Source organism: Myotis daubentonii, chromosome 2 (assembly GCF_963259705.1).
Source record: "Myotis daubentonii chromosome 2, mMyoDau2.1, whole genome shotgun sequence".
Lineage (NCBI taxonomy): Eukaryota > Metazoa > Chordata > Mammalia > Chiroptera > Vespertilionidae > Myotis > Myotis daubentonii.
In genome coordinates, this window is record NC_081841.1 from 87,252,718 (window position 1) to 87,268,694 (window position 15,977).

Genomic DNA, 15,977 nt, shown 5'->3' on the forward strand with positions numbered 1-15,977 from the left:
CTTATTTTTTTTTATTTTTTTGCAGGATGATGTGGGCAAAGTGGTGATTTAGGGACATTTGGATTATGTGTTGGGTAGATTGGTGATGAGAGAGATAGAGGGTAAGGATGTGAGGTAGAGGGAATAGAGTAAATAATAGTGAAAATAAAGAGATTGACAAAAGAGCACTTGAAACCAAGGAAGAAATGTGTAGCAACACAGGAAGTGTAATTGACAGCATTTCAACAAGCCATCATCTACTTTTGGATCTGATGGCTATTTGAGTGTATAACGACAAAATATTTAATCAGGTGATCCCTAACTGTTTGAATGACTAAGCTAAATGAGCATTAATACCACCTGATAGTGATTCTGAAAAGTAAGGCAAAGGGTCTTGGGAAACCGGTCTTGTCTGTCTTCCAGTTTTGTTGTGGTGAAACAGTCATTTCCATAAGAAGGAGGAAAGCTAACCGCTTGGGCAGCATTAAGCAGAGAAGGGTTGAGAATATACTAGATGGTAACACTAGGAGTCAAAGCGATGAGTTTACTAAAATAGTTCAACACAAATAAATGGAAAATTCTGTTCTTTGGGACCAAAAACCAATTAAGAGGAGAGGCAGCTGTCTGCTAAAATATGTGAAAAATATAGGTTGGGCTGAATGTGAGAGGTAGAATGGAATATATGTGTTCAGTCAATAAACATCTTGAATCTTGGCTCTGACAAGAGTAGGTTTGGAATAAATGAAATGAGGAATAACCCCGAGAAGAATGAGACAAAATAAAGGTCAGTTTGATTATCAGTGAGGAAAACAGGAAATTAGTGTGAATTTTGGTCACCAGCAAGACTGGGAGCATACTCCAAAGCTGAGGACGGGTATGAAGTTAAAGGTGGTTTGAGTTTAGGCACCAAAGTAGTGAAACATCAAGGCAGCAAAGCCATCTAGGTAAATGGCAGAGCAGGGGTGAGGTTGTCAACTGGAGTGCATTGGTTAATATGAAGTCAGCAAAGTTAGGCTAGAAAAGTCCAGGCAATGAACAAGGAATGGAGACTAGTAGTCATGCCTGGTATAAATAATTTTAGCAGATGTAAAGAGCTTCCACGGAGTAAGAAAAAAAGATAATTTGGAAGAGATGCCAACTATAATCTTAGGACTGACCAGCTGAGCAATGGCCATCTTCTATTTATGACCATGTTGCTGAGTAACACACAGTAAAAATAAAGACTACTGCAAACCATGTGGGAAACTGCATATACGCTAAAGCAAATGAAAAAAATAGGTAGGTTGAGTTGACTGTACAAATATTGCCAGCCTTGTGTTATCTGGAAGAACAGACAAAGCATAAAATTAAAACAAAGGAAGGGGTCCACAAGACTCTTTAGAGGTGGGCTACAAAAGAAGCAGGAAAAGCTGAGCTGGAATGAGTCTGAAACTAAAGCAAAGCTTCCTAAGTGGTTTCTTAACTTCCAATTTTCTCGCTCCATCGACCAGCCAATGATCTTTCCAAAGGCCCAATTATGTGGCTGCTCTGCTCAAAATCCTCCACTGGCTTCCCATCACCAGCCCAAGTTCCTGCCAAGGCTTAGAGCTCTTGTCAGGCCACGCCTCCCACTCTGTCTCCAAGCTCAGTTCCCACCAGCTCCCACTGGCTTCACTCCACTCTGGCTACATGGCCTCCTTGCTTTTCCCAACTTGCCAGCTGTTATCTACTGGAAGGCTCTTCCACACAACCAAGCAGTTGCCTTCATCACCTCCTTCAGGTCTTTGCTTAATGGCACCATCTCTGAGATGGCTTCCCCGGCCACACTATGTAACAGAGTATTCTCTCTCCTACTTATTAGAACGAACTCCTTGAGAGAAAGGACCTTTCTTGGCTCTTCCAAGTCTACAACAGTATGAATTCCCCGTGACAGGTACTAAGTACTTGTGGATTGAATAAGTGGAGCAGGAGATGTAAAAAACACACACACAAAGGGGTTAATTTGGGGGAGAGACAAAGGGGAACAGACACTAGGGTAGGGTTTTTACAAGTCGAGTCCCAGACTCCAGAAATTTGTGTGGCTTCCCTATTACAATTCACCTCCTCCCACCACACTTCAGATCCATTCTAAGTTTTCAGCAGTGAGACAGTGATTTAGATGCTATAGACTTATCCTTCCCAGAGGGTTTGAAGCTCACTGAAAGAGTAGATTTAAGATTAAAAGATTAAGAATATTAAATTTAAAGCATCCTAATTTGAATTTCTAAACTTGGATACCACAGGTTTCCCTGAGGTCTCGTTCTTATTTTTTTTTTGCACACAGTCTCAAGCTTTTCATTAAAGTATGCCTTAGAATAAATACTTATGATTTTAAAAGCAGCCTTACCAAAAAAAAAAAAAAGTTTTAAAATATTTTATTTTCACTAAGACAAATGTTACCTTAAAGATAATACAAATCAGTATCTCATTTTTAAAGACTATAAGGGAGGCTGCATGATTATTCACAAACCATAAGTAACATTAATATAAAATGGTATTAAAACAGTAGTGAGCCTGGCTGGTGTGGCTCAGTGGTTGAGTTAATCCATGAGCCAAGAGGTCACCAGTTTGATTCCTGGTCAGGGCACATGCTTGGGTTGTGGGCTGATCTCCAATAGGGGGCATACAGGGGGCAGACTGATGGATGTTACTCTCTCAGCGATGTTTCTCCTGCCCCCTCTCCCTTCCTCTCTGAAAAAAATGAAAACATATTTAAAAAAAACACTAGTGAAATAATGGCTGCAATTTGATTTTAAAATTGTTAATTTAAAATCCAGTGTGCAATAAGTCACTCCCTTAGGCTAAGTATTAAAGCAGTAAAAATTTTCAGCAAGGAAAATACTCTTGGAGGACAAAATAATTCTTCAAAATATGCTAAGCATCCTATTTTTTAGTTTCACAAACTTTAAGAATAAAAAAATGCAAAATTATAGCATTAATGTAATAAGTTTATTTTCATTCCAAATTATTTAGGATATAAAGCAGTGACCTGTTAAATTAACAGATTATCTATCTTGAAAGTATTGAATCACAAAATTCTCTAACCAAAGTATGCTATTAAAAACACCATTCTACTGAGCTTTGACTCTTCAGCTAGAGGTCTGATTATAAGAGAACCTTGGGTTATACATCACAATTGGTGATTCTTTGCCTCAATCTCTTGAGCTCTCCTCCAGGAAGGTTATTAAGATTTTTAAGACCATCTATGAAGCATTTGGTATCAGAAAGGAAAAACAGCAAAGGAGCCCTTAAAAGATAAGCACAGATTTTTAGGCACTGAGACCTCACTCAGGTTAACAAGATGGTAGTAGTGCAATAAAGACCAGTAGCCACCAATTCAGGCTCTTGAGAAGGTCTTTCTTAAGTGTGAATCCCGGTTGGCAATGTGAGCTAGAGCAAGTTCACTTAAACACTTTAAGCCTCAGTTTCCCCGTATGTACAGCGGCAGCATTAGTACACAGGGTGATTATTTACAGCAGGTACTCCATAAATATTATGTTCTGACAATATTCAGGTTAGTAGCTAAGGAAAGGATCAGTACTTAATATATGATAATCTGAAAAGTAATTTGTAAATTGTGTGGTCTTTTTAACTCTGATTTAAATTAAGAGAATTTTAGGGGACCCCCTCACCTGTAAGTGTGTTACCAATTGGGGAACTAGTTTTCCTAGGACATACTAGTAGTGCCGGTTAAGGAAGTTGTGCCAAAGACTTATACTGTATAAGCACATATGCACACTTCTTACTTAATTCCCTACTTTGGAACTATTAATATTATTATTGTTCAATAATGACAATAAATTTAGAGAATACAGATTAAACATGCTTACATCTAGTATATTCATGTGTAAGCTGAATTGTTTTTCTAACAAACAGAGAAAATGTTAAAGTAATAAACTCTCAATTGAGAATTTAAGGGATAAAACTATTAATCTGTTGAAAAGGAAATTACATTATAAGGATAAGAATAATATCCTTTTTTGACATGTTCTAAGGGAAGTACAGAACTAACCACAACTTCCCTTACTGAATGAAACATTATTTATATTTTTATAATGCTTATTCTAAAAGATTACTTTCAAGGATATTTCAAAAATTATTTTAGTTAGATGGCATAATTATGCTAATAAAAGTACTCTTCTGGGCTCTACAAATGAGTGTACCACTAGAATTTAAAAGATAAAGGTTGCTATGGGGTTTGGGCATCATAGTCTCAGATGCATACATTAAGTGGGAAAAGGCAGCTGCAATATCACATGGCTGCTCTAAAAACACAGGGAAGGAAAAATGTCAACAAGCAAAGACTTATAGTAACTCCCCTTTCTTGTTCAGTTAATTTTACAAAGGGAACTTAATTCAAAATTCAAATGTAATACATAATACATATATAAAACCTAATTTGAAAGTTAAAAAAATCTCATGTCATAAATATGGTATTTACATATACTCAATAATTTACTAATTTTTACTAATAGAAAAATATGGTATTCATAATCATTTAAAGTTCACTCAGTTATTTTAACAAAGTTGCTAATTTATGTTAATAATTTATAACAAAAGCCAAATGAGGGAAATTCAATTAATTTTGTTACCATAGCATTCAGGTTATTGCTATTGACAAGTCTGCATTATTTAACAAATAATTAAGCTCTATGGTTAATGTGAAAAACTCAACTTTTATAAACCAAACATTCCACTTCATGGACTGCAGAAATGACCTACTATGCCACAAGGATTAAAGATGGTGATAGGAGAGTAAGAACAATATACCCACTTTTATTCTAAGGGCAAGATCATGCATACTGGGACACTGATTCACTGTAACACAACCATAACATTTCAAGTACATTACAGAATTTTCATCAGTCAAATTTTAAAAATTTCAAGTAGAAAAAAGTAATTCTAAAATATGTTCCCATCAGTTTAAATATCCAAAAAGTTCAGTCCCCATTCAGAAACAGATAAACAGTATATTTATTAAATGAGTTAAGACAAATAAACTTTACAAATAGACAAATAATAAAAGGCTCAGTGGCTAAAATAGATGGTAAGCATCATTAAAAGAAATCAACACCATCATGGTATCTCAGTTGGCTTACACGTGTAAAAAGAAATTTTCAAAGAGCAGTTTCACAGAAATGAAGCCAGTTTTTTTTTTTCTTATAAACAAATCACCATTTCTTGGTTCAAAACTGACATCTGTTATGAAAATTACCATATCACATATTTGTAAGATGACAAGGAGTAACTCATCTTCAAAGTGCAAGTTAAGTCTATTTACAACCACAAAAAAGGCAATGATGAGGAGAAAGGATTTTTAAAAAATATACAAAGATTAAAAACATTTGGGATGCAAAATTAAACAATTTTTTGGTTAGAGGATAAAAGAGAAAAAGTGATTGAATTACAGATGCTGATTTCAGCTATACATATATAATGGGATCCAAGATCTTTAACAGCTTGCTTGCATTTTTTTTCTACTTACATAATGCTCTGGAAATTTCTGGTAGAAATTACAGTGTCTCAAAGAGAGAAATACACACTAAGTATGTCTTGCTACTACTTCATGGATGTCATAAGACCCGTTTATGGATTAGAGTTGGTGTAAAAAGCCATTGCCTTGAGTTGAAAAATGAATACTGTAAAAGCTCAATACAAATCCTCCAAAGCACATGCACTTCTAAATCTTTTGGTAAATACATTCATATTTAAGCATAACCAAAATTAAAGAGAAAACTGAAAATATCTCCCTTTTCTCTATTCCCTATGCCTTATAGGCTTTTCTAGTTGATAGGGTCAATATTTAGAGTAGAAAGGGTTCTTCGAGTTAGTCTAGTCCACCACCCTCCTTTAGGATTAATGATTTTCCCAAGGTCATGCAGCACGTTAAAGGCAAAACCGATACTAGAAACCAGGTCTTGACACCTAGCCTGGTATACTTTCCAGCATATCATGCTATCTCTTTTTACAGTATAATTCACATAAATACCTGATAAATAAATGTACAATTACAAATGCTGACAGAGCCAATGTGTTTCTGAGACTTGCAGAGGATTACTGCAAAGGATTGATGGAGAAAAAAAGATTTTCCCCCACCCACCAAAAATATCAAGCACCATCAACTAAATGTTTCTTTGCTGGGTCAGATTTGTAGTAGTCCTCGCGTAAACTTTATGTCAGCCTGAGGATTGTATATCTGGTGAAATCTGGGCCCTAACACAATGCCAGTTCCTAAAAGGTAAAGACAGAGGCAAAAAAGGGGGGAAAGTAGACAAAAGAAAGAAAAGACAAAGAATCAAATTGGCTTAGAAATGGGCACTCCAGCATATGGTTAATTATTATATCTATATATGACCTTTTTCATCTTTTCATATAATCTCATTTTACCTAAGTTGTTATTTGGCCACTTAAGAATTAAAATAAATGTATCAGAGACAATTGTGGTCAAAAAAACTGTGAGACTATTTTAGACAAACTAAACTCAATGAAGAATATGTTGAGTGGTGAAATTGTGATAATTTTCTTAATCTGGTTCTACTAGATTATCACCTAGGAATTTAAGCAGTACTTCATAGGGCTGTTATCACCTTGAAACTTATTCCAATTGTGGCTAAAAAGAACAGACTGTTGCACCATATATGCAGAATTGAGTAAAGAAGCTGAAATGCCTTTTAAAAAAACATTGCCGTGAATTTATTTAATAAAAGGGAGATTTATTTATGTTTACAAACAAGTTTCAAAAACAAAAGGAAAACATGTATGCTTCTACTTATTAACCTTTTTCAAAATGCCAACAGCCCTCATGCTGTATGAAGGTTTCTAAGGATTTATTAGAAAAATCAATACAGTTCACTCACAGTTCACCAAGACATCACTGAACTAACATGTTTAGACAAAAACATAAAGGACTAAGGTTCTCTTGTGGTCTGAGAGCTTGATTTACTTTGATTTGCCTGAAACAACAAAAGTATTTCAAGCATCTTTCATTATGCAGTTGATGTCCCACATTAAACAATCTACCAAATTCTGAACAAAAAGGTTATTAGCAAGTTTTCAAAAATTTTAAAAATTAAACAGTTGTTTCAAAACCATTAAGTAGTAAATGTATTTAAGAAACTAATTAGAACAGATGCCATAACTTTATTAGAACACCACTGCTCATGTTTTTTTTTTGTTTTGTTTTGTTGTTTTTTTGTTTGTTTTTTTAAACAAAGCATTAGTGTTATCTATTTGGCTATTAGTATTAGCAATTTATCTACAATATTTAACAAGGTAAATTGTAGGCAAAAATTTAGTACAGTTTCAATAGAAACACCCTTTTTTAATTTTTCCTGAAAATAGAGCAGTATTTGAAGGACTAATTTTTCTCTGCATCAGTGATAAGGAAGCTTCCCATCTATGAACAGGAACAAAAAAAGTATCTACAAACCTTGTAAACAGATCTGTATCATTTATAAACATAAATAATCCAATTTATTAACAGCCAACAGCAGAAATTAAAGTATCAATTCTATGATCCAGGGCTCTTTGCCTGCCCAGCTTTACTCCCCCCTCTCTCCCAGCCAGGGTTGAGATAAGCTAAAGCTCTGCTAACATACTGTTCAGGACCATTCTTAGTACTGCCGATGATCCACAGGTCCACTTATGCTGAGTTACTGTTCATCTGTCAGTTCATTTCTCCCACCCCCCAAAAAGCACCCTCAGTCTGGCAGAAAGCTTTGCGTTTTTTTTAAAAAAATAAATCTACATTCGTACAAGTGTGTCTTCTGTTGAAGTCCAAAGACAAGAATACTATCTTGTCCGTCACAATATGTGAAAAGACCCAGTTTCAATTTGTTTCTTTACAATGCAGCTAGTGTGTTAACATTCAGCTTACAATCAGAGTGATGTTTCCAAACTATGTAGTGGGCTTCCTGGGGATGAAGAGGTAGCAGACTTGTTCATTTCTATTGTAAGGTAAATCCCGCTGTCAACAGCATTGTTGTTTTTGTTGGGAGAGGGTGGAGGACTGGAGTTACGTTTTGTAGGAGCATCATCTTCAGCATCAGTGTCATCAATAAGGGGGATATGAGGCTCTGAATCTTCTATCCTAAACTCAGGATGTGTCATAAAGTTGTGGATCGAACTTCTTGATTCCGGTTTTTCTAACCCTTCATATAAAGAACTACGAAATGCATTCACCACTCGAATCTGTAAATACCAGGAAACAGAAAAATGTCAGTACGCTATTAGCTTAACCAAAAGGTGGTGCATTTATGAGTTTGAATCCACAAACAGCTAGGTATGAGTGAATCGTATTTGCATGTAATGCAGTGGAACTTGCAATACACTGTAAAAAAATGAATATTTTAGTAGGACACTACAAAACAACAAAACCACATACTCTAAGAATTAAGAGATAAGAATTTGAAGTAATATTAAGAAAATCTCATTGTCACTGGCTAAAATTTAATAGCCATTTTATAGGATTTTTTCCCCTAAGAAAACAAAATTGAACAATAAACAAACAAAACAAAAACTTAACCATACACAAGCTTTAGCTGATTTAAAAAAAAAAGTAAATTTGAAAACAATTTAAATAAGTTAAACGAAGTCAAGCACAGAGGGTTATTATTTATCATGCTAGGAATTAGGGTGCCACCAACTATGAAAAAGCCAAGCAAATATAAGCTGAATGCCACAATGAACTCACATCTACCCCACTATTCCCATGGGGTGTAAAATAAAAATAAAGACAAAGCCCAAACAAGTATCTATAAAATGCCATTAAACAGCTATAAATATTTGAGTATATGCCATTTGTCTATGAAGTGTTTTCCTCTACAATAGGTTAAAACTTAAATCAATTTATATATTATAACTCACTAGACAAAATTGACTTAAAACAAAAACAAAAACAGAAAGACACTCTCTGGGATTTTTGTGTGAAATAATTTCCAAGAAGAAGACACAAATATTTTTGTATCTAAACATATAGCTTAACAATTCACTCTCTTTCACAGAAGTCTGCTGTATGGATGAAGAGAGATTACTGGGCAAAGCAACTAAAAAAATATCACCACACAAACTGACATTAGGTTTCATTCATTAACCCACTGTCATGCAGACTTTCAAAAAAAGTGGATAAAATTCAAATAGTTGAACATCTACTATATATCAGTCTAATGAATCCTGTTTAATGAAGACATCACTTATTCATAAGAGAATTAACCAACATTGACATTCCAGATAAAAAAAGTAGTCACCAAAATAATCTCAAAATAATAATAAAATTAATAAATTTCAAACAGACATTTGAATGTATTTTTTCGTAAATATTTTAACATATCCATCACCTCAGTTACCATTTGTGTGTGTAGTGAGAAGTCAGACTTCTACCCTCAGAGAAAGTTCAATTATACAGTGTCCTATAGTCATCATCCTGTACATTAGATCTCCGTAACTTACTCATCTTGTATAACTCAAACTTGTTACCCCTTGACTAACTTCTCCCCACTCCCCCCTATCCTCTGGGAACCACCATTCTACTCTCTGCTTCTATGAATTTGACTATTTTAGATTCTACTTCTGAGAATTTATCCAAAGGAATGAAAATCAGAATCTTGAAGCTACACCTGCACTCCTATGTTGCCTGCTGCATTACTCACAATAGTTAGGGCATGGAAACAACTTTACATGTCCATTGATAGGTGAATGGATAAAGGAAATGTAGTGCATTTATACAATGGAAGATGATGCAGCCTTAAAAAGCAAGGAATCCTGACATTTGCAACAGCATATGCTCAGTTCTGATTAAAACCTCATCTCTCAAAGTTGTCTTGCCTGATTTACTAGGTCCTGTGTGGGGGCTGCGTTACAACTTGTTCACTCAGCCCTTTATACAGAGAAAAAGAGAATAGCATAGTTGACATAGGAAGACAGAGGTGAAATGCCTGATTGTGAATTCCAGCTCTGCCACTTACTAGCTAAGTGATTTCCTCAACTATAAAATGGGAAATAACAGCGGCATCAACCTTATGGGGTTGCTAAGGGAGATTAAATTAGTTTGTACATATACACACTCAGAACAGTATCAGCTCCCAAGTATCAACATCAGGGCTTCTCACACTTTAATGTGCACAGGAAGCACCTGGGTTCTTGTTAAAATGCAGATTCTGACGGGGGGGGGGGGGGGGGGGGCGGGGGAAGACCCTGCATTTCTAAGAAGCTCCCAGATACAGTAGAATCTCTTCGTCCATAATTCACACTTTGAGCTGCAATCACCTACTCTACTTGTGGTGCTACTTTATATCATATGCTAATTTATAATTCTGTCCTATCCTTGTGTTTATACTTTAGTCCCTTCACTTGGCAGACTATTACCAGCAAATAGATTTTCCATTTCCTTTACTGATGTTCCCCATTTACTAAGACATAGTGTTTTACATATGGTGTGAAAACAATGCTTACTAAATATACCATTATAATCATTCATTTAATTGTTTTTTAATGTGAAATCTTGCAAATTTTACAATTCATACACACACACACACACACACACACACACACACACACACACACACACACACATTTAACAAGTATCCCGATTGTCCTAATAATAAACTATGCAGTTAAAGCAAAAAGATAACCTCCTCAAAAAAATAAAAATATCTGTTGGTGTCAGTGGTCAGCAGGCACAGAGAACACACATTGGAGGGTCAGCCAGCAAACCTGGGTGGGTGATGAGAGCTGTCTAAGAGGACCCTGGAGTTGTTACTTCCTTGACTTGGTTGCTGACAATGCAACCAATAGAGCTAGAGAAATAATTAAGTTTTCTGTTTTGTTTTGACCAGTGTGGGTAGAGGGGAATAGTAAAGAATCCAGGGGGAAATAAATCAATTTATGGAACATGTTAAATTTGAGGGGCTGCAGAACATCCAAGTGAAGAAAGTTAGAGCTCAGGAGAAAGGCTTGAGTTAAGTTGGTGATGTGGGCGTCAGCAAAGCTCTAGGATGGGCAGTCTGAAGAGCAGTCAGTGTGTGCGCACATAATCACATACACAATCCGTGGCAGGTAAGATTACGTTCTTTTTTACCAAAATTTTTCAATGTTTAAGAAAATTTCCTTTCTGAAAGAATTTACTACATTATATGAGAATATCAGGGGTTGAAAGGTTACTCGAATACTTTCTCTTAACCACTTTATAAATGGTGAAACTGAGCATCCAGGACGGGTGGTCGACCTGTCACGTTACTCCTAATCAGTATCAAAATGTCTTGGGATCAAGTTTCCTGGACTCCCAGTTACAGGTTCTTTGGAAGTGAGTAAGAGAACACGTGGACATTAACATTATAGCTAACTTCACTAGAATAAAACACTTTCTAAGGTTAAGGTTAATGCTATCTTCCTCTGACTTCACTACTTGGCCACATGATGACATGACATGTAAAGGACAGCTCCGAATCCTCCAAAGCAAAGCCATTTCAAAGAACAGTTCTCACATTAGATACATACACAGCTAGTAAAATCTAGATTACTCAGGGGTCATTTGAAGCAGATTCATTTTACTTTCTACTCATGAAGAACATAAATAAAAAAGGACTTTCTACTCATGAAGAACATAAAGAAAAAGCTGATCTACATTTGCTGTGATTTCTATTACCTTCTAAATGTACAATTTTCACAGTACAGTAATTCTGAGTAACTAAAAAGCACAACTGTGTGCACAATACCTTAGGTAGGCAGGGAATTATTTTACTACTATAATGAATTCAGTTTAAGCAGAAAAATAAGAAATAACCTTAATCAGCATTCTTGACAATCCAAGCCTTATTGTTTATTTTATCCAGTCTTTTAACAATTCCTTTAATATGTATTGAGACCTCTGATGCAAAACATGATTATAACTCCTAAAATTATTAAAATTAAGACAAATCCAATAATTCCTATGTAAAACATATTTTAAAGGGTAAATTCAGAGGAAAACAATGCACGAAGCATATGGCCAAAAAAAAAAAAAAAAAATCAGTGATTACCATAATCACAAAGTAATTTTAAGAAACTGAAAATGATTATCAGTTTACGTTACATACATTAAATTTAAGTAATAAAGCAAAACAAAACCATGTACCCAGCTAAACCACCAATTTTCCTAAATATAGTCCTAACTTTTGACAGCAGAACATAATAACAATATTATTGCCTAAAACATGACGTGCATGGTTAGCTCTAAAATTTGAGACCATTTTAGTCACTAACTGATATATCTTATCTTCTGCAACAGATTGCCCATTTCAGAAATTTATATTCATCATTACTTTTACTATGTGCACTAACAAAGAACAGCAATGGTAAAATAAAAGACACTATGCAACAAGAAAGAAAATTCTAGGTTGTTTTCCAAAGTTGGGTATTTTCACATCAAATTTTCTCAAAGTAAGACCATCTTGTGTGATGTTTTACTTATCTGGAATAGAGGTTGGCAAACATTTTCTGTAAAAAAAACCAGAGAGTAAATATAGCTTTTGTGAGCCATATGGTCTCTGATGCAATCCCTGAACTCTGCCAGTGAAGTGCAAAAACTACTACAGACGCTACTTAAATGACTGGGCATGACTCTGTTCCAACAAGAATTTATTTTCAAAAACAAACCACAGGCCACAGTTGGTTCACAGGCTATAGTTTACCAACCCTTCACCTAGAAGACCAGACTTTCTTTCAATTTCTCCTTTCCAGGAAGGTTTAACTATTAATTCAGTAAAAGAATTTATTAGTGGTAGAGACCAATATTAGAACAATATACTTTATAAATAAAGACAAACTATGGAATGTTTTCTCTTAAGATCTTTAGGGGTAAAACTGACTAATAACAGGGGGGAAAAGATGATCTCTCCAGAGATGTCTCAAGTGTAGGATATGACAAAGTTGAAATGGATTATTTCTTCCATGTAGCAGAGCAAAGATTCCAAATAACAGTCTAAGAAGTCTGACATCCACAGACAGTTCTAAGACTACTCTATATTAGGGCAGGAACACAGTGAGGTAATCAAACCTTTCATTACACATATTAACACTAATAATTAATTCTATATATTAGCTGATGTTCTGTACTACCACCTAACACAAGGCTTCACCAGGAAGGTTAAAAGGCATTTATAGTAACAGCAATATAATTACTGCAACTGGTAGTATACAATGATAACCTCCTGAACAGGAATATACAGCAGCCCTCAATACCTCCTTATGTTCCAAGAACACAGAATATAGAATAAAGAAATAAACATCTCAAACCTTGATGAAGCAACAACTACACACTTGCCCTCAATACCTCTATCATTTTGGTCACATGCACCCAGCAATTCAGAAATCCCAGGCATATTTATGCATCAGAAAAGAGCCTGGGGCAGGTGTGGATGAGTATGTCTTAAAACAAAGTTGGTGACTGATCTGATTATTTAATATAAGGCCGGAACACAATTATACAGAGAAATGTATTAAATATAGTATACCTAAGGTCATGTGATACCCCTACAAATAAAAAGTCAATAATTTAAAATTTTGCTAATATAAGAATAAATAGAATACATGCCACCCAGGCATGCAAACTTGTCAGGAAAGTTTAACAGGAAGCTAATCATGAGGAAACAAATTTAGAATGTAGGATACCTTACAAGACAATTGGCTTGGATTCTTCAAAGAAGTAAATGTGCTGAAAAATAAAGGTATAAAAAATGGATCTAGATGAAAGGAGACTAGAGAGTCCTAACATATTGTCGATGATCTTGAATCCTGTTTCAAAAAAAGACATTAAGGACATTTGGGGGGAAATTTATATAAGAAACTTCTTATTCTTAACAGGTATACGCTGAATTAAATATTCAGAGATGAAATGTCATGATATTTGCCACTTTCAAATGGCTCAAGAAAAAAAAAAGTATACATTAATATATAGATAAAGCAGGTGTCATGAAATATTAAGTGGTAAATCCAGATAAAATTATTCATCTATTAATCTTTCAACTTGTCCATTTGAAATTTTTCAAATTTAAAATTTTGAGCGCAGGGAGACTCTTTCACGATAGAGTCTCATTTCGGATCCTTTTTACAAGATATAAATAAATCCTTACCATCTATTCCAGCCTCATTACTCCTTACATCTCATTACTCTCTTAGTACCAAACTATGTCATTGAGGCCTGCTTTCCCCAGCTGAGCAAATTTTATCAAGAATCAGCTCAGAAGTCATTTTCTTCAGGTAAATTTTCCTGACTTTCCAGGGTATGATAAGGACCCTATAATAATATTCTGTGTTCTATTACCACGTAGTAATTTTCAACTAGTTTGTTTTGCTTACCAGACTGTAATGTCCCAAGGTTCTAGAATAACCCTGGCATATGGTAGGCTTTCTGCACACGAAACACTAGTGGTAGATAAAGAGATGAGTTGTAATGAGCCCTCCAGAGTCAGGAATCATGTAAAATCCACAGATATACGGAGGGAGGGATGCAACTGTCCCAGGCATAAGGTCAGGCCATTTACATATACCCTGTCTTTCAGGTAGGTAGTATCAGGGTAGGCTTTTTTGTTTGTGGCTTGTTTTAAGAATAGTTTATTGATCTTTAGAGAGAGAGGAAGAGAGAAGAGAGAAACACTGATGTACGAGCGCAACACCAATCGGGTTGCCTCCTGTATGCCCCCTACCGGGCATCGAGCTGGCAACCTGGGCATGTGCCCTGACCAGGAATCCAACCGGCAACCTTTTGGTGCACAGAACGATGCCCAACCAACTGAGCCACATCCGCTAGGGCTCAGAGTAGTTTTTGAAAGAGATTCCTGTCTGTCCTTGTCTGTAACTTTAGTGCCCTGTCCAATGTCACAGGGCAGTTTGTCCTTAGAGCACTCGCCTGCTCAGTGCTCTACATCATGCTGCCTCTGCTTATTAGCCATGAACAAGTCATTTCAGCTCCAAGTCAGTTCTCACAGTACAACTGGGAATAGTTCCTGTTCTGCCTGTTTTACAACACTGTCAAAAATAACAAATGAAAATTACTTAAGCAAACAGTGAACAAAAAGGCACTGAATAAACAGTCCTCCGTAGGACAGCATTGTTTTCTCCATCAACTCATCCTCTCTCTAGCTTTCCAAGGTTCCTCTGGTCCTTAACTGGCTAAAGACCAAATAACAAAGACAGGTCTCTCCCCAAAAGAAGATTAAGCTTAGGTACCTCAGCTGACTTTGGGGGTGGGGGTGAGGGGTACGTAGGCTTATATCTTTAGTGTCTCCAATATACAGAGAATCTACCACAAAATCAAGTCCCTAATTCACAATAAGAACAATATAGGCTTTTGGGGAGTTTGCCATTTACTAAAAACCTGTTATTCTAGTCAGTTAATGGAAAGTATGACATGAAATAATTTATAGTACATTTCCCCTACTTCTTTGGAAAACTTAAAATAAAAGATTATTTCTTATCTAGGATACAATTTTAAATTACATGGATTACACAAATGAAAGGAAAAGGTAAATACCATACAACTATGAAGCTTACACAGAGCCCCTTACGCCAAGGGGAAAAAAAAAATCCAAAACAAGGCTGCAAAGACTAGGCTAAGAAGGCAAACAATGGGTATATATTGAGAACTTTTCTTCTTACATTCCAACCTCAATAAGATAAAAGTCAAAATGCTAAATTCATTTTTAGCTTTAAAAACACAGTTTCTTGGTTCTGTTAGGTCAGCTTACAATCACATGCTTCTGGGGCACCATGCAATATTAACATGTTTAAAGGCATATACTCAAAAATTTATAGTAGTTTCACAAATTCTAATCTACAATTTTATTCCCCATATTAAAGATCAGAGTTAGCATAGAGACACGCTCACAGATTTGATATCTAATCTTTGGTTGCAATTGTTCCACCTGTTATCTAGCCCTCTAAAAAAATAAAACAACAACAATGACAACACTTTGAGGTCTCAATCCACTTTACGCAAAGAAAGCTTT

General features: G+C 35.5%; 1 protein-coding gene across 6 annotated transcripts in view; it reads right to left on the reverse strand.

Moving 5' to 3' along the window:
• Positions 1-4,947: 4,947 nt before the first annotated feature.
• Positions 4,948-15,977, reverse strand: part of ATP2B1 (ATPase plasma membrane Ca2+ transporting 1) — a 138,377-nt gene continuing 127,347 nt past the window's right edge. For 5 of the 6 annotated variants that reach the window (XM_059683763.1, XM_059683760.1, XM_059683765.1 and 2 more), the window contains one exon: positions 4,948-8,187. In XM_059683763.1, coding sequence (XP_059539746.1) covers positions 7,876-8,187 — 312 coding nt within the window. In that variant the 3' untranslated portion in view covers positions 4,948-7,875. The remainder of the gene's footprint in view (positions 8,188-15,977) is intronic. The other variant, XM_059683764.1, reaches the window with a different exon arrangement.